General features: G+C 40.6%; 1 protein-coding gene across 1 annotated transcript in view; it reads left to right on the plus strand.

The window, feature by feature from the left end:
• Positions 1-25,208, plus strand: part of LOC110162772 (carboxyl-terminal PDZ ligand of neuronal nitric oxide synthase protein-like) — a 193,626-nt gene that overhangs the window by 52,955 nt on the left and 115,463 nt on the right. The window contains exons 3-4 of the mRNA XM_055164636.1: positions 10,775-10,867; positions 16,301-16,359. Coding sequence (XP_055020611.1) covers positions 10,775-10,867; positions 16,301-16,359 — 152 coding nt within the window. The remainder of the gene's footprint in view (positions 1-10,774; positions 10,868-16,300; positions 16,360-25,208) is intronic.

Genomic DNA, 25,208 nt, shown 5'->3' on the forward strand with positions numbered 1-25,208 from the left:
TTTGAGGGACTAAGTCCAGCTCCAGAGGGAAGAGTTTTAGAGTGAAACTGCAACACTCAAATTTTTTTTGTGATTTGGGCTTTGGCTTTTACATGAGAATTCAAAACCCAACAAACTACAGTCAATCTACTATTTATCTGACGATCCCTCCAGAACAATCAGTTCAGATTCTTATAATGAGAGGAGATCAAACTGAAGTCAAAACTACAAAGTGCTCATCCATTTGTCTGTGCACCAAACGATTCAGACACAATTCCAACACATTCAGTTGGAATAGTGATTTTAGTCTGCAGGCGTTTTAGGGGAAATCAGCCTTGAGAGTTACAATAAATGTACTTTTGATCTTCTGTCTGTTAGATTGCCAAAGATCATCTGTATATCGCTTTTGACATTGACTTGACTTGAGAAACTGGGCTGTGTTTTGACAAATCCAGTTGTACGACATACTGATTTATTTATACTGATCTTATCTACAGAGACTCCACCAGCACTTTCTCCTTCAGTCGAGATTTCTTTTTTCATATTATGTCCCACTATTGCAATGATAAAATGTATAGACAAATCAAATAAACCAAAAATGGCCTGGTCCCTCACTGCTGAAGTGCTTTCTTATTATTTTCTGGTGGAGGGTTCCACACCTGCTTGTCTAGAATATTAAACTTATTTAGCATTCAATTACAGGTGTTTTTCCCCAGAATCCTTTGAAAAAAGCAGGGCCACCTCTCCACTTGACCTGGCGGTGTCACCTGATTGTCTTCATGGACATAGGTAACTTTAATACCGTACTGTGGAACTTTCCAAGCAAAACATCTCCATGACACAAGCAGGTGGCAGACCTACCCCAAGTCAGCACGATGTAACTGCAGCATGTGGAGCATATGAGTCCAAGTTTTAATGAGGACTCAGCAGTGACACACAGGAGGAGGAGGACGCTGGAGACAACCTCCAGATCCTGCACATGTCTGAGAAATGATCTGAACCTCAAAGATGAACATGTCATTAGCAAAGCTCTCACTCAAAAGCAAAAGTCATATGATCCTGGTGTTTTTGTTACACTGTTTTGTAAATACATTTCTATTCCTAATATGGATCTTGGCTCCAAATTGTCTCTCATAACTGCTGCCTCGTGAGCTTCATTTGACTGGAGCTGAATACTATGTGTGACGTCACACTCCTTTAGTCTACTTCCTTTTGAAACAACTAAAAATCTTTAAAGAAAAATGTGCCCAAAAGGTCAAGATTTGAATGTAAAATGAAACTCACATGTGCCTTTTGCTTTGGAGTGTGAGCTTTGCTAATGATGTGTTCACCTTTGAGGTTCAGATCATTTCTCAGAAGTGTGCGGGATGTTGAGGTTGTCTCCAGCCTCCTTGTGTCACAGAGCTCACCCTCTCCTGTGACCGGCACACATCTTTAAACTCTATCCAAAAGCAGCGGTGAAGAAGGGGAACTACAAACAGGAATAATCATGAGTGAAATGATCTGCTTTGTGTCACTCACCAGTCTGTCAGCTTCCATGTGGTCTGTTCATTTGTGCATGTATTTCTGCTTCTATTATTGACTTAGGTCTTTGGAGTGTGGTACAGTGCTGAGAAGTAGTGATGCAAACATGTGGTGGAGGCTTGATCACCAGTCAATTCTAACACCAAACTTCAAAGACCAGTGAGTTTCACTTGGATCTAGTGTCAGGTCTAAAGGCAGAGCGCTCTCCATTTGAAAACTGCAGGAGACTGTGTCCACTTCGATGAGAGCTAGAACTTTTCAACTTTAAAGGAGACATATTCTGCAAAATCAACTTTAAAGTGTTTTAATCATGTTGTTATGTAACTGTTTTCTCTCCTCATTGAGTGATGGGTGGAGTTGTAGATTATAAAGCAGACAAAAGCACAATCTGTCTACTTAAAAAGCAAAGTCCAAATTGCACCTTTTTCCACTCTGTGTATTCTGATGTTAACATGATTGGACTCTCCACCAGAACATGTTGATGCACAGATGAGAGGGTTCTAAGGGTACAGCTGGTGGGGAGGGTCAGGCCACAGTGGAGCTACTCTCATCATCGTCGTTGTCGTCGTCATCATCCAGCCCTACCCATGATGCTCATGATCTCAGTCCTTTATATTTGATCACTAACATGGTTCAGATGTGGGTTCAATAGGTCAAGGACAGAGAAGTAGTGACTATGGTTAAGATCAGGATCAGTCTTCAAGTCACTGTAATGTTCCCAAAAAAGCTCGGAAACCCAAGTGTGTGTGTGTGTGTTTGTGATGTGTGTGTGTTTGTGATGTGTGTGTGTGTTTGTGATGTGTGTGTGTGTGTGTTTGTGATGTGTGTGTGTGTGTGTTTGTGATGTGTGTGTGTGTGTTTGTGATGTGTGTGTGTGTGTGTGTGTGCCTCTGCAGTGTCTTAGACTGAAGATTCTGCTCTAGTTGTGGATCATTAGGGATGCACTTAAACACAGTTTAACGTTAGTGGGAGCCGACTCTTAACTGGTCTGGTATTTATGTTCATATCTTGTTTTAGGGACAAAATAGTGAAATGCAAAGACCAGGATCATGTGAAGCGGGTTAATACGAACATTTTAAGACCAAAATGAGGAGCCGGACAACAGCAGTTACAGAGAGGGGGGCCATGCTTTTTCAATAGAAAGTGAACTGGAACCAGAGTTGATGGAGCTCAATCTGCTCGTACTCACTTCCACTTTGTCAATAAGTTAGCCATGTCTGTTTATACAGTCTGTGATTCATACTTGTCCTGTTGTAGACTTGGTTTGGTCCTGCTCTAGGTTGAGTTCTGGACGTAGACTGTGCTCCTGCATTAGTGGTGTGTAGTGGTGTGTACTGCTGTGTAGTGGTGTGTTGTGGTGTGTTGTGTGTGTACTGGTGTGTACTGGTGTGTAGTGGTGTGTACTGGTGTGTTGTGGTGTGTAGTGGTGTGTACTGGTGTGTACTGGTGTGTACTGGTGTGTGTGGTGTGTAGTGTGGTGTGTACTGGTGTGTACTGGTGTGTTGTGTGTGTAGTGGTGTGTTGTGGTGTGTACTGGTGTGTACTGGTGTGTTGTGGTGTGTACTGGTGTGTACTGGTGTGGTTGTTGTGTGTGTGTGTGTTGTGTGTGGTGTGTACTGTGTGTTGTGTGTGTTACTGGTGTGTGGTGTGTGTGTGTGTACTGGTGTGTACTGGTGTGTACTGTGTTGGTGTGGTGGTGTGTGTGTGTTTGTGGTGTGTGTGTGTGTGTACTGGTGTGTACTGTGTGTTGTGGTGTTGTGTGTGTGTTGTGGTGTGTGTGTGTTTGTGTGTACTGGTGTTGTACTGTGTGTGTGTGTGTGTGTGTAGTGTTGTGTGTGTTGTGTGTGTGTTGTGTGTGTGTACTGGTGTGTGGTGTGTACTGGTGTGTGTGTGTGTACTGTGTGTACTGTGTGTTGTTGTGTGTTGTGGTGTGTACTGGTGTGTACTGGTGTGTTGTGGTGTGTACTGGTGTGTTGTGTGTACTGGTGTGTTGTGGTGTGTTGTGGTGTGTACTGGTGTGTTGTGGTGTGTACTGGTGTGTTGTGGTGTGTTGTGGTGTGTACTGTGTGTTGTGGTGTGTACTGGTGTGTTGTGGTGTGTACTGGTGTGTACTGGTGTGTTGTGGTGTGTACTGGTGTGTTGTGGTGTGTGTGGTGTGTTGTGGTGTGTACTGGTGTGTGTGGTGTGTTGTGGTGTGTTGTGGTGTGTTGTGGTGTGTACTGGTGTGTTGTGGTGTGTGTGTGTGTTGTGGTGTGTACTGGTGTGTTGTGGTGTGTAGTGGTGTGTTGTGGTGTGTACTGGTGTGTACTGGTGTGTTGTGGTGTGTTGTGGTGTGTACTGGTGTGTTGTGGTGTGTACTGGTGTGTACTGGTGTGTTGTGGTGTGTTGTGGTGTGTTGTGGTGTGTTGTGGTGTGTTGTGGTGTGTTGTGGTGTGTACTGGTGTGTTGTGTGTGTGTGGTGTGTTGTGGTGTGTACTGGTGTGTTGTGGTGTGTGTGTGTGTACTGGTGTGTTGTGGTGTGTACTGGTGTGTTGTGGTGTGCACTGGTGTGTTGTGGTGTGTACTGGTGTGTACTGGGGCCCGGTCAAGCAGAAGTAAACATCAAGGCCAAAAATTCCAGTTAATGCATCTGATATAAAAATGTATTGAACAGATACATATGTACTCTAGTTTATGAAACTGTTGACCTTTTCTCTGTACCATTTTTAGTTCTAAAGTTCCATCCATGTATGAAACATGGAACAAAAATTATTTCCCAAATTTCAAAGACCTGCAAATGATGTCAATAAATGGATGTATTTCATCATATCTTGTGTTATTCCATCTTTGAACTGTTGATGAAGGTACTTGAGTTTTCAAAAAAAAAATATTTAAAGGATAAAAATTAGCTTGGAAGGACTGACATATTTTATAGAAATAGTTTCCTTTCATTACGAAGTAATATTAAAGTATTTGGAAGAAAAAAACTGACAAATTATGTAAAATCATGCACCTTCTACTTGCTTGCACAATTTTCCCTCCGTTACTTTTCCCTCCGTTACCATGACCTTTCTTCATAAAAAATCTCATTACTCAAAAAATAAGAGGTTTTTCAACCTAATCTTTTACCATATAAAAACTATATGAAGCAAATATTCAAACCAGTTTGTTAAGGATATGTAAGTGAGAACCAAGAGTTATCACTGTTTGGATTTATTGCCCAAAAAGTGCCACATATTTCATTCCCTCTGTTACCGACATAAGTTTTTAAATTTTTTGTCAACAACTTGAAAGAATATCACAGGTTTAACTTTACCCTGTTGGAGTGTAACTCTTTCCTACATTCTGATACTTTACTTATTTCAATAGTCCCTCTAGTTTCTGAATAAGAGACATTTGAATGTCAAAAATCTGCCCCTGTTTCCCTCTGTTACCACTTGACCGGACCCACTGGTGTGTAGTGGTGTGTAGTGGTGTGTTGTGGTGTGTTGTGGTTGTAGTGGTGTGTATTGGTGTATAGTGGTGTGTTGTGGTGTGTTGTGGTGTGTAGTGGTTGTAGTGGTGTGTATTGGTGTATAGTGGTGTGTAGTGGTGTGTTGTGGTGTGTTGTGTTGTGGTGTGTTGTGGTGTATAGTGGTGTGTTGTGCTGTGTTGTGGTGTGTAGTGGTTGTAGTGGTGTGTATTGGTGTATAGTGGTGTGTAGTGGTGTGTTGTGGTGTGTTGTGTTGTGGTGTGTTGTGGTGTATAGTGGTGTGTTGTGCTGTGTTGTGGTGTGTAGTGGTTGTAGTGGTGTGTATTGGTGTATAGTGGTGTGTAGTGGTGTGTTGTGGTGTGTTGTGGTGTGTAGTGGTTGTAGTGGTGTGTATTGGTGTATAGTGGTGTGTAGTGTGTAGTGTGTGTGTGTGGTGTGTAGTGGTGTGTAGTGGTGTGTGGTTGTGTGTTGTGGTGTAGTGTGTGTATTGTGTGTAGTGGTGTATGTGTATTGGTGTAGTGTGTGTGTGGTGTGTTGTGGTGTGTTGTGGTGTGTTGTGTGTGTTGTGTGTGTGTGTGTATGTGGTGTGTTGTGGTGTGTGTGTGTGTGTGTGGTGTGTGTAGTGGTTGTGTGTATTGGTGTATAGTGGTGTTAGTGGTGTGTTGTGTGTGTGTGTGTGTGGTGTTTGTGGTGTATGTGGTGTTGTGGTGTGTGTGGTGTGTAGTGGTGTGTAGTGGTGTGTAGTGGTGTGTATGGTGTGTGTGGTGTGTGTGTGGTGTGTGTGGTGTGTGTGTATGTGTGTTGTTGTAGTGGTTGTAGTGGTTGTGTGTGTGTATGTGTGTATAGTGGTGTGTTTGTGGTGTGTGTGTGTGGTTGTGTTGTGTTGTGTGTGTGTGTGTGTGTTTGTGTGTTGTGTGTGTGTTGTGGTTGTAGTGGTGTGTATTGGTGTATAGTGGTGTGTGTTGGTGTGTATTGGTGTATAGTGGTGTGTAGTGGTTGTAGTGGTGTGTAGTGGTGTGTTGTGGTGTGTTGTGGTGTATAGTGGTGTGTTGTGGTGTGTGTTGGTGTGTTGTGGTGTGTAGTGGTGTGTAGTGGTTGTAGTGGTGTGTATTGGTGTATAGTGGTGTGTTGTGGTGTGTTGTGGTGTGTTGTGGTGTGTAGTGGTGTGTAGTGGTTGTAGTGGTTGTCGTGGTGTGTATTGGTGTATAGTGGTGTGTTGTGGTGTGTTGTGGTGTGTAGTGGTGTGTAGTGGTTGTAGTGGTGTGTATTGGTGTATAGTGGTGTGTTGTGGTGTGTGTTGGTGTGTATTGCAGTTGTAGTTTAGTGCGTGTGGATGATGTTTTATGCACCGCGTGGTTCATAACTCTGGAGTAAAGATGTCTCCCAGAGCAGAGGAAGCAGCTCCATCATAAATCCACTTTAAAGAGTCTCTCTGCTCTACATCTGTGTCTGTGTCGTACATCTCTGTCAGTGTCAGACACAGTACTCACAAAAGAATACTTCTACAATAAATATTACTGCAGTTACTCAAGTACAAGTACAAGACTGAAAGGATAAGTATAAAGAAGTATTTGGTGAAGATACGTACTTTAAGACGCCAGTGTTGTCACGATAGTATCAAAATCGAGTTTGAAGGGCGTCCTGCCACCTCGTTGTCTCCATGGAGATGTTATTACCTTACCTGTAATGTTCCACAGCAAATTACCAGAAATTTGAACTTGCTTTCTAAAAATACCTTGAAAAACATGAACCAGACTTGCTTCTCCACAGAGCCGACCTGTAACTCGTCTTGGTAGCGTCACATATTTGTATCCATGCATGGAGCTGGTAAGTTTCCATAGCCTGTACCCCATGTATCTGAGCAAAATGTGACATGCCCCAGTACAGATATATATCATATAAGCAGCTCTCGAGGTCAAAATATATACACTGTGTGCTATTTTCATGTAATTATCAGAGACCAGGAAGATTACAGTTAGCATGCTAGTTGCTGTGACTGAAAACTTTGTCTCTGATCTCTGAAAATTGTGAAAAGTGCCTAGAAATTCATATAATTAGGATGCTCGGAATGCTTTGGACCACTGCAAACAGTTTAAATGAACTAAAAATGCCTCACTCTGGAACATTAGGCAGAGCAGTCTCCATGGAGACAAGTAGGTGTTAAACTTTCCACCAAATAAAGTGCATAATGCGGCTTTAAAGGCTTTATATTACATAAAAATTACTGAAATTGTTTTTAGCCGTGTCAGAATGTTGTTATCTCATCAAAAACACACGTGGAGTTGTGTTTTCTTTCATTCACACAGTTTTTATTAATCCTCCTTTACTCAACTGTCTACATGTCCAAAGCTTGAAATGCTCTGTTCCTGTTTGTGATGGGCTGAAATCAGATTATTCTAATGAAGGTGTATAGAGTTTAAAAACCCAGTGGAGCGCTTCCTGTATGACCACATGACATCATAAGTGTAACAGAGAAGTAACAGAGTACTTTCAGTTTGAGACTAAAAGTGCAGGGTTTGTGTGTTAAACATGTGAATGAAACAAAACACAACTGCAGGCCTATTTGTGATGAGGAAACTACATTAGAACACAGGTCAGAAAACAACGTTGTATGGGCTCGTTCAGTACAAGTAAAAAGTATGGTGTCAAAAAGTACTGCGCAAAGTACAAGTCAAAGTAAATAGAAGTTTGAACTGTGTCTCCATGGTTCTGACTTGTGCTCTCTCTGGTGTGTGGGGCTGTGTGAGTCCTGCTTTGACACTGGTCTAGTCATTCTTTTCTTAAAGAGCACTTGATGAAATATTGATGCTAAAGCGTTACGTGCAGATCTGTGTGTAATAGGCCTCCTGAGCCAGTGGAGCAGCCCGGCTTTATTAAAGGAGACATCTTGTGCTAAATAACTTTAAACTGTAAGGAGCTCAGCTGAGGCCAGTCTATCCGTCTTTTGAGCAACTTCAAACTCCAACCAACTACTGTTGTGTCCTTAGGCAAAGCATTTCATAATGTCTAATATGAACATGATGTGTGAGTGATTGGTGATGGTGGGTGGGGCAGCTGTGGCTACAAAAGAAGCTTACCACCAGCAGAGTAGTGTGAAAGTATTTTCTACATCCAAGGTAATATAATAATACAAGTTCTGAATCATTGTAAAATGGGGTGAAGAGTGAGGGGAGACATTAGGGCTGACATTGAGCTCTGTCTGTGTTATGTGTGAGATTGTGAATCGTTTAAAGCTGCTCTGTTTTCCAACAGACTTTTTGGCACCTTCTCCTCCTCAACAGAGTGTGACAGACACATCACAGTGAAGTGTGAGCTGGCTTTAGGGGCCGGTACCACAGGGGCCGGTACCACAGGGGCCGGTACCACAGGGACTGGGAGTACCGTGTTTGCAGCTTGCACTGCACCTTTGCAAGTGCAGGTGCGTGCAGGTGCGTGCAGGTGCGTGCAGAGGCTGTGTACAGTTGCTTTGGCATTTTTACTTCTAGTTGTATTTGCAAATATGAGACTGAAGGCCTAGGTCCCAAGGGCACAGTTTGCCACTACTCTACAATACCTTTTTCTAACTGACAAATGATAAAAGTAGACAGAATTTGCGACACAAGTAAGTGCCTCAGAACAACCTGTGAGGAGCACACCACACACTGTGTGCACCGGGCCAGTCCACACTTTAGTTTTGGCAGTGAGTGCTAATGGGACCTGAGCCACTATTCTGTCTCACATCCACAGCGACTGCAGTAGTCTCTGTCAGTAGTAGAAGTCTCTTTGTTTCTATGATGTAATGTCATTGGCACAGAGTCTTTTGGGGACTGTCCTAACGATGATGTCCAGGACACATTATTCATGGTCATAAACCTACCTGTAAATGTATTGTTTAAGGTTCAAATATCTCACAAAATGTGAAAGAACTGTAACATTAAAACAAAGACTGTATAAAGAATCTGCAGCATTTGGCTTTGATTTTGTATGAAAATTACATACATTTTACTAACAAGGGAACTCACAAAGGAAATGACTTGGACACAGTAGCTCACATATCAAACTATATTACAATAACAAAGAGAGAAAAGAAAAAAATATATATATATGTGTATATATATGTATATATGTGTGTGTATATATATATATATACACACACACACACACACATATATATATATATGTATGTATATATATATGTGTGTGTGTATATATATATATATATATATATATATATATATATATATATATATATATATATATATATATATTAGATAGATAGATAGTCAGGAGATTGTGTTAAAGGCACTGGAGAAATCAGAAAAAAACTACTCACAGACCCAGGTCTGAGCTGAGCCAAAACAAGTCTCTCAAACACTTTCATGAGACGTCATGTCTCCATTGTGATATTGTAATCTGTATATTGAGTGGAGTCCGTAGTACTGACATAGAGTTTGAAACTGTAGTATTGTGCCAGCACCATAGACTGTATAAAGAAGTATATATTAAGTCTATGGTCAACTCTGTTGGCTCATTTGTCAGTCAAGCCCATGTAAACTGGAGGACACTGGACTGTATGGTAGAAAATGAAAGCCTGCAGGCTTGGATTTGGCTGGCCAGACCACTGCAGCCCTGTCCATAGGTCACACATTTAATCACAGCTTTCTATAGCTCTATAAGCACCTCAATCTATATCAAAATGACATCATAGGCCTATAGGCCCATACACATCATTACACAGGAGTGGTTTCACTGTGGGAGGGAGGCAGCGGTGTGATGGATGTGACCCCTGAGCCTGTGAATGATCACTTCTAATCACGCTGTTGGAGCACTATATAACACATGTATTATACCCAGTGTGCCCACGCAGCTTCCTTAAAGGGCCTATATTACACAAAGTGGACTCTGGTAGCTTTAAGCCATGTTATAATACTGTTACCTCCTCCAAAACACACCTGGAGTTGTGTTTGTTTCATTCACACATGTTTGAGTAACACTTTATTACTAGTCTGTCTACATTTCCAAAGCTCCAAATACTTTGTTCCACCTTGTGATGTCATGTAGTGGTAGTTTTCAAGTTAACAGCTCCTTTTACCTTTAGTTCAGTAGAGACTGACAATTGCAGAGTGTTTTCGGTTTGAACTCAGCCTAAATAGGCAGAGCTTGTGTGTTGTGGGAATGAAACAAAACACAACTTCATTTATATTTGTGACGAGGAAACAACATTATAAGATCAGAAAATGGCAGAAGATGGGCCTTTTAAGGTGCTGCTGGTGTGAGACAGGCTCTGCTCCCTCGGCGTGCACTATGTCTGATTAAAGTGTGCTCTGAAGAGTGGGACTGTGCTGCTTTGGTGCATCCATCTTGTTAAACAGATTGTGTTTGGTGACTGGGCGCTCACATGACTGTGGTTGTGAGTGATCAGACAAAGTGTGGCCCCTGGCTCCCATATAAATGCAGAGGAGACTGAATGACAACTGATCTTAAACGAGACATGTTACGCAAAATCTACTTTTTATACATTTGTATAATTGTTTCTATTCTCATTTACCCTGTCAAGGTTGTATTTAGAGTGATTCATGTATTTGAGTAATCTTTATTCTCCTGTTTTCAAGGCCTCATGCTCTAATGTGATGTGCAGCTCTCATACTCAGGGCCCACAGCATGCAGCGCTTTGTTGTCATGACGTTTGCAGGCAGACGGTAATTTACTTTTCCAACCGAGAAGTCGTGGACTCGTTTTTTGGAGTAATTTTAGATCAATATTGTGATTTTCAAAGTAGTGCGCAGACACCAGGGCAATAGGTCTTCTTTAATAATCCATATGTGTGTGCTCTCTCCACAGTATGAGTTCAAGGTGAAGAACATCAAGAAGAAGAAGGTCCACATCATGGTGTCCACAGACGGTGTGAAGGTGGCGCTCAGGAAGAAGAAGAAAGTGAGTGCACTACAAATACAAATATCTCTTGGTGATATTCTAGTATACATATAAAACAGATTATAGCTTGTAGAGAAAACATCGAGAGCAAGTTAAGGCTGCAACAACTCAAGTGAATAATCCTGAGTCCTGATTTGTGGACTATGAAAATAATGGTAACTGTTTTTGAGGTTATTGTAACTGGATTATACCAGGGCTTAACCATTTGGAGAAAAAAACTAAGAATTATGATTTATGTTTTAATGATGGATTCTGTTCAAAGTTCACATTTTAAACACTTCCAGAAGAACAGACTTTTCAGAACATGTTTGTACAAACTTAAGATACAAGGTTAGCAGTTTTTATTCGGAATAAGACCCATGGAGACACAGAGAGGGCATCTGACACACAGGGAGGGCACCTGACACACAGGGAGTGCACCTGACACACAGGGAGTGCACCTGACACACAGGGATATTTCAGAACATGTTTGTACAGACCTAATCTACAGGGTTTACAGTTTTTATCCAGATTAAAACAGGAAATTCTTGTTTGTGGATGAATTGGTGATACTTCAAATTCCAGTGTTTATGATTTTGTAATTAAAATTCTGTTGTGAATTATCTTTCAGCCCTAGGCTATACACATCTCTTTATAACAAAGACAGTGGTATTATTAAAATAAAATGTCAAAAAATAGTAATCAGCTGCCTGCACGCCTTTAAACACCATCAACTGACAGTAGAGATCAGCAATTCCAGGTCTGAAATAATCCATTTGATTCTAGTGAAGGTGTATGGATTTTCAAAAAACACTGGAGCACTTCCTGTATCACCACATGACATCAGAAGGTGGAACAGAGTGTTTCCAGTTTGAGAGAGGAACTCAGTCTAAATGTGCAGGAGTTGTGTGTTAAACATGTGAATGAAACAAAACACAACTCCAGGTCTGTGTGTGATGAGGAAACCACATCATAACATAGATAAAAAAAAATAGTGCAGTACGGGCCCTTTAAATATAAACTACATTCTGACGGTTAAACAGTGATTTTTACCACAGAATTCTGACCTCCTGAGTTTGACTGAATCCAATTTCATACAAATCTGTTTTCTCAAAGGCATTTCTCTCACTGGATAGCAAAGATCTTCACCTCGCACCAATCACACCACACAGCCCGCACTTTCAAGGATGTGTGGATTCTTGGTTTTATTGAGTTATTTTTTCACTCAAAATACAAGGCGAAAGTTGAATTTCAATATAATTTTTGTCAAATCTAGCTCACTCAAACACTTGAAGCAAAAGTTTCAATTTGATGACTCCACACTTCACAGTACTTAGTCAAAAACAGATCGATTGTGCAACAAAATAAAACAATGACTTCAAAATCCCAATATGAATAATGGGCATTAGTAACTCAAATAGCAGCAGATTTGAAAATGTAGTTTAGACCTCTACAAACATGTTGTGAAATACATGGGATTCTTGGGGAGTTAGCATTAGCAGTTCAGACTTCAGTCTCTCAAATCCCCCAAAACTATTCTAAATGTACACTATTGTTAAAATATGAACTGTCATATACACAGCAGACTGAAAGTCAATAGTTTGTGTCTATAACGAATCATAGAAGTGATTCACTCAACCCTCTAAGCTCAAATCACATGGAAGTAGCAAAGAACAAAAGTCTCCCCACTAGTTCCCCTGATAAATATTGAATCAGTAGAGTAATGCGGAGGATAGACCTGCCTGTGATGAAGCTTAGAGAGACAGTGCGGATGTTACAGGACACATGTGGTGAATGATGAGCAGATGTTTGAGATGTACAGAAGCAGTCTGATTGTGATGAAGAGTTCCTCCTCCACTCTTGTGATCCACGTCAGTCTCAGAAGACACGTGGAGATTAGAACAAGAGTATGTCCAGAGGCTACAGAGACCAGTGCAGAGGACATGTACTGCAATACACTGTATCGGTACTCGGCTCTGGGTCTGCGGGGGAACAGGGGAAAGTGGAGGTCAGGTTAGTTATCTTTAGACTACCTGTACACACAGGAATTATTTTCCAAACAGATTTAAGTATTTTTATAGCAGTATCAGTCTGGTCCCCAAGCCCTCTGCTGTGTCTCAAACCCCCACAAACAGCATCGTCCAATCAGATTTGTTTAATTCAGTGACACATGTAAAATGAAGGAGCTCACTGGTCACTGGTGATTTACAAATAAAATTGAATTTCTCTCTCAAATGAACAGTTTAATGCTTCGATCATTGATTTAATGTTTTTCAGCCCCAAGCTGTGATTTTTTTTTTTTAAATTGTATTTTTTCTGATACAATCAGTGTAACTGAATACATGTACAGAGAATATGTATTCTGAATACTAACTTTGAGTTACTTTTTCATTAGTATTTAGATACAGTTACTTTCTAAAATTTAAAGGAATACATTGTGGTATTTGATCATTTGATTTAGACTTCAAACTGCACAGTCAGTGGTGAGGCATGTAACTTTACACATAGAGGGTCCATCACCTTGTCACCTTGTCACCTTGTCACCTTGCTCGTCTCCATGGAGATGTTATTGCTTTGCCTATAATATTCCACAGTGTTACATTAAACATATCTGATGTCATCGAGACAAGCAGGTGACATGATCAGGCCCAATGATAGGTCATATCTGTAGAGACGTCGACCTTGCTCATTGTGAGAATGTCTGTTTTGGGCAAAAAAACCCAAACAAATAAAAAAAGAAAAACACCTGCAATTTCTAAATGTAAGATATATAGGTTTAACTCATGCTATTGTACATACTAGTCAAAGATGTCTCCATGGAAACAGTTATTATTTTATGTACTATGGCTATGGACATTTTGATGAACTTGCATGTTCCAGTGTAAAGCTTATTTATCATCATATTTATAAATGAAACTGAAAAAGCTAGAGCAGATTTATGTCAGACAAAGCCTTCACTGTCAGTGATGCTTTCACTGGTGATGCCTTCACTGATGATGCCTTTGATTGATTGATTAATTACATTTATATAGCACCTTTCAAGATACCCAAAGCACTTTACAGTTCATTATTCAGTCACTCCACACTCAGTGGTGGTAAACTACTATTGTAGCCACAGCTGCCCTGGGGCAGACTTGGCTGGTGATGCATTCACTGGTGATGCCTTGACGAGCGATGCCTTCATGGGCAATGGCTTTCACTAGTGATGTCTCCACTGGTGATGCCTTGACTGTCTGCCCAGAGTGTGGGTGGATGCAGTTTGTCTCCACACATCCTGAATGTCAGTGTTGTCCTTCCCTTCAGCGTAGAGCAGAGTGATACAGATCAGTGAGAGGAATCCTGTGCTTCCACCTGACATTTAAGTGTGGCGTCAAAGCACAAACAGATTGGCTCTGAGTCAGATGTAAATGTGGAGTCTCTGATAGAGGAGCGCTGGAGTGTGACAGAGGAGCTGATAGAGGAGTGACGGATGAGGCGGGGTATTCTTCTATTGTCAGGGATGTGATAATGGAGCTGCATGCGCTCTGGTGACGTCCAAACGTTCTAAAGGAGTTTGAAAATGAGATGAAGAGATGATTTTACATGGGAGAAAGTGCAGATGTTTGGTGCTGGTTCCTGATTAATATTTTTGTAATAAGAGGTCTGCTGGATTTTCTTTTCAGATATTTCTTTCACAAAAGAGTATAAGCATGTGAAACTTTTACAAAATCAGTCCAACATAGATTCTGAATCTTTTTCGTACAGCCAGTATCTCGTCATCTTCATCTTAAATATCTGAAATCAGATACTTGAAATTACATATGGCAGGTTAGACTCATTCCATTAAAGATACACTTTTTGGAGCTTTCTAACATATTATGACATTGTTCTGAAGAGGTGTTAGATGTCATCCATGCATGTTTGCATAATCTAGCAATCTCTCCTGGGTTCTATTCAAACCCTTCTTACAGTTAGTAGTACAATACTGTCCAATGCTCAGCCCACAATTCAACATTTTCATATCAACACATGGTAAGATGGTGTTGATAAGTCAAAGGTAACTTCTTGGGATCACTTTCGAACTCACCACACCTTCAGTTCACCCAGTTCAGAGACACCAGTCTCAGTGAGATGAGCACAGTATGATGCCTCTCTAAATCTGGGCTCATTGAATATTGTACTGGGGAGAGGCAGGACGGAGTACCCCAAAACCTCTTTTAAAGATGTAGTACATACAAAGAAAAAGGTTTACAGTTTACAAGTGGCTGGAAAGCATCTTTGCATGTTACAAGGTTTATAACCTGCACTAATCTAAGAAGATGCAGTCATTGGATCATCAAGGCCATCAAAGAAACATGAGGCTGCAGTCACCCCTTGGTCAAGGAGGAGAGTCCAGGAGTCCAGGCTCCTTTGGCAGTGAAGCTGAGGTGGTGATCAGGAGAAATCTCTGCTTTTCTCCATCGGACACTGCACATTAAGACATTAGGTCATGAAGATATCAGAGATCTGAACTTTCAGGTGAAGTTTCAAGTGAAAGCGCAGCCCCCACAGTGTGTGGTCAGCTGCAGCAACAGTGTGTACTCTGCATGTTGTGAAGGTGCATGATGTTCTGTGAGGACCACAGGTCGACCTAGAGGAACTTTGGCCTTGTGGTTATATGACCTACATGTAAACGTCAGGTTATTTGAGCTTTTACAAACACCTGTACAAGGTCTGCCTTTTTGAGTTCACGTCACATGACACACAGTACATTACTGAAATAGATGAAACACAAAAACATATCACTTCATTGAAATGAAGAAAATAAATGAAGACGTATACAAGTGCATTATGAAATATAAAAATTATTTATAAACCAAAAAACAAGAACAAACATTTTAACAGCAAACTGAGTGCCACCAGTTGGCAGTCTTCTCAACACTTCATAGGGGGTTGGAGTTAATACCCCATAGAAGCTCCGACTTTAAACGATCAGTATCTTAAGAATTAGTTAAACATCTTTTAAAGTTTTTCCTAGTTTGTCTTTTTACATAAACTGTCCCTGCATTTTGGATCAAACTGTGTGAATGACATAGATAGAAAGATGATTTTTTAGAACTCAGCGCTGCTGCCTGTAATTTTCAACTTTTTTCAGCTTTTCATCTCAATGTCGTACTTGATGGATGCAAAACTAAAACTGAGATTTCCCACCTGCACTCGTCCCGCTGACCAGAGTGACTCTTCCTAAGCGTTCATATGCACAGAACAGTTTGCAGAAAACCTCATGTGCATTATTTATGAACCATCCACCTACAGTATATACTCAAGTGAATATTACATGAGCTGAATGTAGCAATAACACAATATTAAAATAGAGGGAGATTTAAATATGGTTTGAACCTTATGTGTGTTTGTTTGTGTGTGTGTTTAATTATGTGTGTGTGTGTGTATGTATTTGTGTGTTTGTTTTATGTGTGTGTACTTGTGTGTTTTCAGAAAAAGGAGTGGACGTGGGACGAGAGTAAGATGATGGTGATGCAGGACCCAATCTACAGGTAGGACACACACACACACACACGCACACACGCATGCACACACACACACACACGCACGCACACGCACGCACACGCACACACACACGCACACACACGCACGCACACACACACACACACACACACACGCACGCACACACACACGCACACACACGCACGCACACACACGCACACACACACGCACACACACGCACGCACCACCACACACACACACACACACGCACACACACACACACACACGCACACACACACACGCACACACACACACGTCACTGCAGAGGAGCAATCATCTTTATCTTCTCACTTTTATACAGAGAGCTCTCATCAAACCTGGAAGATGAACCTAACATAGCGCCGTATTGTTTTCAGTGGCCTGTGCTCATTGGCACATGGGCGCAAAAAATGTCACTTCCACATTTCCTTCTTCAGTATGTGTGTGTGACGTGTGACGTGTGTAACGTGCACGGTGTGGAGCGTTTGGACCAATCAGAGCGGGAGCTGCTAGAATGGAGCTAGCACAGGCTCAGAGCAGTGAGGCTCAGTCTGACAAAAATCACTTTGAGGTGCGTTGAGGATTTAAACATTTTAAAAAGTTTATGAAAACAGAAAAGAATCCCTACAAAATCCGACCTTTGTGAAAGCCCGATGCCCTGTCAACCGAACACGGGCAGTTTGAATTCCCAAGATGCATTGTGCTTCTGTGGGAGAGATCTTTCTGGGGACAAGTTCTGGGAGCTGCAGTAGCTGGAGCGGCCACTAGTCTGTCTGGAGCCGGGACAGAGGGCGAGGGGCCTATCCAGAATTGATTACAGATCCAGGCTTTTACAGCTCAAACAGAAATACCTCATCTGAATTATAGTAAAAATAAAAAGAGCAAAAATAGCTTGACCTGGTGTGACTGAACAGAGCGTGCTCATTTACTGTAGGTCACTGAACCTTCAGCCCACGTTCTGTGCACACGGAGCAGCCACACTGGAGCTACACAAACCATGGTATAAATCAGGGGTGTCAAACATACGGCCCGGGGGCCAGATCTGGCCCTCCAACACCTTTAATCTGGCCCTCAGCTGATTTTCTACTAAAATATTTCAGTTATATTTTCTATTAAAATAATTATTTATTTATTTATTTTTAGTTAATTTTCTGTGGTGCTGAGCACAGCAGCTTCTCCAGTGTCTCTGTACGTGGCCCCTCCCATCAGAGCAGCACAAATGAAGACTAGTCTCTTTCCAAACGCTCTTAAAGGACGATCATTTTGACTGTTGACCGTGACACCCTCATCAGAAAAATGTCAAAAATGAGAAAAGTGGAACCGAGTGCAGGATTTTCCAAGAAAATTTGACTTATTCCTATTTGCAAATTCATGTTAAAACATTATGTTGAAATTGAATTTAAAGTTTCAGGTTGTTCATAATATTATAATATTTTGTAAGTGTTTGTCAATGAAAAAGATTTCTATAATAGATTTGAGTTTCTCTGCACAAATATTTGAATTTATTGTTATTTTTGGGGTTTATATACCATGAGTTTTCTGATCTGGCCCCTTTGGGATCGAAGTAGGTTGGATACAGCCCCTGGAACAAAATGAGTTTGACACTCCTGGTTTAAGGAGAGTCAGGCATCATACAGGCCACAGTCCAATCTGCTGTAGTCCCAAACAACACCAAAAAGCTTCTAACTGCAATATATTCTCTGAGTTTGGGTCCTAAATAGTACATTTGAGTGCAAATAGTAAAGCAAATCCAGAACGGTGCTTTTAAAGTGAGTGGGTCATGCGTGGGTCATGCGTGGGTCATGCGTGGGTCAGATGTGTCTTTGATCCTGACTCGGATTGGATGGGTCAGATTATGCACAGGCAATTTGGGTGAAGTGTCTTGTCCTTTGACACAACAGCAGTATACACTGGTCAGAGCTGGGGTTGAATTCTGAAACCTTGTACTCTGTACACCATATATTCTTGCACCTGTCTGTACACCTGACAGCCATGCACCTGTCTGTACTCAGTGAAGTTAGAGGACTTCCGGATTTGTCAGTGCTTCCTGGGGTAAGAGAGAATTGTATTACCCTCACAGTGAGACAGAGATGGAAAGATTAACATGCATGAATGAAACTAAACTCTACTGCAGGAACTAGTTTGTTAAACTGGGAATGACCTCAGTTAGCATCAGTGTTAAAGCTACCCACGGCTGAGTGATCCCAGTTATCATGAGGGCTAAAGCTCCTCGTGTGTGAGATCAGATGTGTGCAGTGAGGCTGTCAAGAGCACGGCCACACTTGTCTTCTATTCTAACTACTAGTAGAGAAACTGAGAGGACTGAGGATTGAAGTATTGTTTTTAGGCATGCACCGATTCACGTTTTTAAGTTCCTATAACATGATGATACTTTGACTTAAGTATTTGCTGATACCTGATATCAACCAATACCAGGGTGAAAACTGAAAATAGTATTTGTTTACTTTAATTTCCTTAATTCTTCCTTTATTTCCTGTTTCATGTTCATGAAATGAGGGATGAACCAAAACAACCAGGAGCTACAGAATCAGACGATAAATGGACTGCATATTTTCACAATAGTTGTTTTCTAAAAGCAAAAAATGAAAATTCAAGGACTTGGACAATGATTATGAAAATAACTGAGGTCCAACCAGACCATGGGCCAAAATATGACTAAACCTCCAAGTCATTACAGGCTTCCATTTCTTTACAAATACATGAAACCCATTTGCACTTTCATGTTTACGAAGTTGAAATGGTTGATGGAGTATGAAGTTTTGAAAATCAGATAATAATCGAAGCTACAATTAGAAATGAAACTGAATACTCATTTAAGCACGTACTGATACTAAGAAACTACTACCATTTACCAAGTACTACCATTTAATTGAAAGTTTAACCATTTAATCAATGCTCTGCTGGCACAAACGCATTAGTAGTTAATATTTTTTGTTTTTAAATTTACACAACAGTTTGGAATTTTGGACATAGGGCCTCATTTCCTAGTGATCCAGAGTGTTGGGGATGTTTAGAGACACTTTTTGAAATCTTCCATCCAGTCCTTGTATTTGCAGAGGTCGCTGGTGCTAGGCTAGTGCATGTCAATTGTCATAGTTCTCCTGCCACTAAAAACAGTCTTACCCAGTCCACAAAACACCGAAACAAATCTATTATTACACCAGACTGTCCATGTAAATGTCTGTGTCGATAGAATAATGTTTGAAATAAATTGTCACATGAATCTTCACATGTTGAGGGACTATTTTCTCAGCAGCAGCGGAATTTTACTTTGCCGGTAAGATCGGTGCTAGGCAGTGTTGGGAAAGTTCATTTTCTACAGGAACTAGTTCAAAGTTCAGTTCACAAATTTCAAAATGAACTAGTTTGTTCATAGTTCATAATTGTTTATAGGTAATAGTTTGTTCATAGTTCCAAAAATGAAATAGTTCAGTAGTTTTTTGTTTTTTTTTCAATATGTTGCTGTGAGCTATTAGGCCAAAATCATAAATATATGTTATGAATATATGTATTATATATAGACTATATATTATTATAACAAATGCCAGAAACAGTCATTTTGCTCAATAGATGAACTATATTTATCAGCCAAGCGCAGTTTACACAGCGGCACAACCTGATCCACCTCTCACAACAACATCAGCAAAACTACAATATGAGGCTACAGTCACAACACAAACATACGACACCAGCACCGCTCCTACAGCACACGACAGAACAACCAGAACAGCTCCATCACACCCACCAGCTCATTTATCCACTATTTACCTGTGACGCTTCATCCTCAGATTTGCCCTAAACTAACAAAAACAAGCCACTTCACTTCTCCAGAGGACGGACACAGAATGTTTCCTCTCTCCACTGTCCCATTGGGTCTGTCTCCAAAAGTCTATTGTCCAATATGATGAGATCAAACTGGTCCATGTACAGAGAGGACAGCGGCTCTATCTGCAGGAGACATGCGCAGAAGAGCCAAGTGTTTTGTCTTGTTTTAATGACGCATGCGGCGATGCAAATGAACCATGCGATTTTAAGTTTCATTTCTGTAAAACGTAAACAAGTGTGTGCAAAACAGCATTAAACACATATAATATATCATCTCAAACAGGCTGATGTGGCTCTAGAGTGGTTATGGTGTACATGTTGTAAAGTTGAGTTTATTTATGCAGATTAGTAATAGTAATAATAATGATGATCATTTTAATATAAAAACGTTAATGAACACGAAGAAAGAGAAGGACATGCATGCAGCTTCCGCTCATCCCAGTATTATATTATAATATAGGTTTTAATTGAAAATGTATTAGCTGTGTTTCTTTATATGTACAAATGCACATTTTCAAAGGTGACTTGGTGTGTTGGCATATGTTGGCTATAAGTGGCTCTCCTCTTGATTTTGCTTTTCCAATGTGGCTCTTGTCAAAAAAAAACAAGTGAATATCACTGACATAGAGAAACGACTACTGAAAGTCCATAGACAATGGCAACTCTTGAAGAAAAACATGAATCGTGGATCTGGCACATCAAGCAAATGAACTGCAGCTCAGCAAAAACCTAGATCAGTTGTTGGATATTCTCATCAAGATGTTGACAAACCGATTGAGCTAATAGAAGACAGAGAGTTCCTCACCAACCAAAGAAAAAACAAGGTTGCAAAGGAAACATGACAGGTATAGATAAAGAATGGGCCAGAAAACAGAAAAAGTATAAACAAGAGAAAAGAAGCTTTGCAGCAATGCTTTACTCTGATTCAGAAACTACAATTGAAGATTCTGAATCATCAGATACCACCACCAGACTACCCTTAAAGAGAAAAGGGCATAACAACTTTGAGACAAGGAAATCTCTTTTATCAAATGATGTGACGACTGCTTTAGACAGGTTCAAAATCACTGATCGCCAAGCAGTCTGCTTACTTGGAAGTGCAGCACATTCTCTTGGTCACAGTGTTGAAAATGTGACACTGAGCTCAATTCTTCAGGCAAGATTAGCACATAGAGAAGACATGGCAGATGGTATAAAAGGAAGATTCAGTGCAGATGGGCCACTGACAGTCCATTGTGATGGGAAACTGCTGCCACATATTACTGGACATGGAAAGGTAAACAGATTACCAGTAATCATAACTGGGGCTGAAACTGATACCCTTCTTGGTGTTCTAAAATTGTCCAGTGGTACAGGTTAAGCTCAAGCCAGTGCTGTACTGGCATGCACTGATGAATGAAAGCAACCGACCAAGTCACTGGCTCATGTTTCGATATGACATCAAGTAACACAGAGTGTTTTAATGGAGCCTGCACTCTGATTGGAAGCACACTTGGATGAAATATTCTGCACTTCTCTTGCCAACATCACATCTTTGAAATAAACTTGGAGAAAGTCTTTACAGCACTAAAAGTAACCCAAGCATCATCAGGGCCAGACTTAAACGATTCAAGAAAAAGTGGTCCTCGATTAATATCAGTTCTTTCTCCACAGCTGCTGGTATAAGCGAGATTGCCAAGTTGAAAGAAGACACAGCTCAGCCAAAAGCAACAATGGTATGATTCCAAAGAGTTTTTGGAACTTACAGTCATTTTTCTTGGTGCTCTTCATAGAGCAAGGTGGATGTGTAAGGGGATTTACTACTTTAAGATATGGATGTTCAGACAGCAGTTCATCTTGAAAGTATCTGAAGAGCGTGGCATGCTGCAGTTTCTTTTCTTTGTGGGAAGCATTTATATCAGAGTACAGTTTGAAGCCCCATCACCAGAGAAAGCTTCTGCAAATGATTTGGTTTTCCATAAGAGGCTGTCACAGTATAAAAAACAGTTGTGAAGAAAGCACCTTACAGCTTTTGGCCGACATCTCTGGTACTTGAGTGAAGAAATGGTTGGCCTGGCATTCTTCCACTCCAGTGTGACAGAACAGAAGAAGCTGATGGTTCACATTATTTATGGAAAAGGAAGGTTCAGAGGTTCCACCAATGCGATGTAATGCCCTTAATCAGCAGGGAAGCAGAGCGGGGATTTTGTCTCCACCTGCATGATGTGTTTCTTCAAAGCTCTTGATCTGGTAAAAACATTTTGTTCAGTTCCCCAGCAGACTGGGCTGATGATGCAGACTTTCAGAATTTCAGAAGCTGCTAAAACTGTGCATTCCAGGAAAGTTGTCAATGTTGTTGTAGGGTTAACGTTTAGCTTATTCAAGATTTTAACTGGAGCTGAACAAAGAATGAAGATCAGAAACAGGATTCAAAGACACAGGCACATCTTTAGTGACACCAACAAAGACACAGTGGAGCTGGACTTTATAAATCACTTTCATGGATTTTCACATTTTTATGCAAGTTTGTTTGTGTTTGCAGAATAAAATGACAAATTATGTCTTATTTATGTGGTTCTATTTTATATATATTTTATATATTTATATATATACACACACACACACACACACACATATATAATATAGTTGTGGACAAAATTGTTGGTACTTCTGATCCTTCTCCAGACAGCATGTTTCAGTTCAGTAGGATTGAGATCTGGGCTCACAGAAGAACACTCCAGAACAGTCCAATCTTTTGTTCTTAGTCATTCTTGTGTGTTTTTAACTGTGTGTTTTTGGTCATTATCCTGTTGGATATTTTGTTCGAAAATACCTTGATAGTTTTGAGATTCTGTTGTACTTTGCACAGATTCAAGTCACCCTGTGCCAGATGCAGCAAAACAGCCCCAGAACAAATCCAAGCCTCCTAAAGCTTCACAGTAGGGACAGTATTCTTTTCTTGATGTGCATCACTTTTGTGTCTGTGAACATAGAGCTGATGTGTCTTGCCAAAGAGCTCCAGTTTTGTCTCATCAAGAACATTCTCCCAGAAGCTTTGTGGTTTGTCCATATGCATTGTGTCAAATTCCAGTCTCACATTTTTATGATTTGCTCTCAGCAGTGGTGTCCTCACATCAAGTCCACTTTGGCTCATAACAGTGACAGATGGTGTGATCTACACTGATGTACCTCACCCTTCTAATTGCCCTTTTAATTTCTTTGGAAGTTGTTCTGGGCTCTTTGTTTCCATTCGTATGATCCATCTCTTCAATTTGTCATAAATTTTCCTCTTGCGGCCGCGTCCAGGGAGGTTGGCTTCAGTCCTGTGGACCTTAAACTTCTGAAGAACATTTGTAACTGTAATCACAGGAACATCAAGCTGCTTGGAGATGGTCTTATTGTCTTTATCTTTAACCTGCTTGTCTATCGTTTTCTTTCTAGTCTCCTGACACAGTTCTCTTCTTCTTTTTCTCTGGTCCATGTTCAGTGTTGTGTCCATCATGTCTCCAAACAGCACAATGACACATGTCCCCCTTTAAACAGACAGACTGACTGAGGACAAGTCTGAAAACACATGTGATGCAGATTAGAGACACAGCGAAGTTTAACATGTCCCTGTTGTCCAGTTACTTACAATCTTTTCTAGAGGTACCATCATTTTTGTCCAGGCCAGTTTCATTAGTTTGTTTTTTAAATAATTCTGTTGAACAACAATTCAAAAACATGGTCTGATTTTCATTGGTTATATTTCAGGAATTAAAAAAAAATGTATTATTGCTTTTCTCAGTTTCAAGTTATTTCATATATATGTGTGTATATATATATATATATATGTATATATATATAGTATATATATATATATATATATATATATATATATATATATATATATATATATATATATATATATATATATATATATATGTAATCAATTGCATAAAATTTTGACCCAAATATTTTTGGTCAGATATGGAACCAAATGCAGGGTTCTAATCTAGAGAAACAAAAAACAAAACAAAAACATTTTTGGACCACCGTAGAGCTGTGGAGGTTCTGGAGGTGGTGGAGGTTGTGGAGCTGGATGTGGTGGAGGTGGTGGAGGTTGTGGAGCTGGAGGTGGTGGAGGTGGTGGAGGTTGTGGAGCTGGAGGTGGTGGAGTCTGTGCTGTGAGTGTGAGGAACATTGTAAGTCTTTGCTCTGAGGTGTTTGTCCTTTACTGTTCTCACTCTGTGGGATCTTCATTAAAAATCCCTATTTCACTGTCACATGCTCCAGCTGCTCGTTGCCTGGCAACCCTCAGGAATGTCTCTGCCCGGAGCTGCCAAGAGCCCCGAGTGCAGTATCACACAGTACAGTGCAGTGTCACACAGTACAGTGCAGTATCACACAGTACAGTGCAGTGTCACACAGTACAGTGCAGTATCACACAGTACAGTGCAGTATCACACAGTACAGTGCAGTACAGTCACACAGTACAGTCACAGTACGAGTAAGCTGTGTAAACCTCGTGTTTCTTGAGTGTTCCTTTTGAGGTTGAAGTTTCCTGTCTGCTCATTCTTCAGTTTCAGCCCGTACAAGTACTTCAGTGTGTACAAGTATTTCAATGTGTACATGTACTTCAGTGTGTACATCTGTAGTGTCTGTGTGTGTATGTGAGGTCATTGGACAGCCCAGTATTTGATGTAAATTGGTATTTGTTGAACAGAATATTAGAGATTTTGTTTCACAAAACACCAGCCGAGCCCAGAGGCTTGTGTGAGTGACACACACACAGTTTGATGTAGGAGCTGCTTTGTTTTTGTGCATTTTCAGCTAGCTAAGAAGCTATAACATGAATTATGAATATCTACTAAAGTACTTTTTTTACTACTCTCTTGTAAGTTCCTGGACAGATCCTCTCTTGGTGCTGATGTTTTAACTCTAACCCTGTGCACGCTGCTGAAACTAAGCTCCAGCTGAAGCTCACTGAATCACGTCCAGTCCCATTCTCCTCTGATTAGCACTAACACTGATCCAGTGTGTGACCTGCTTCACC

This window comes from Boleophthalmus pectinirostris, unplaced genomic scaffold, assembly GCF_026225935.1.
Source record: "Boleophthalmus pectinirostris isolate CB_2022bp ecotype Guang Dong unplaced genomic scaffold, ASM2622593v1 HiC_scaffold_7, whole genome shotgun sequence".
Taxonomy (NCBI): Eukaryota; Metazoa; Chordata; class Actinopteri; order Gobiiformes; family Gobiidae; genus Boleophthalmus; species Boleophthalmus pectinirostris.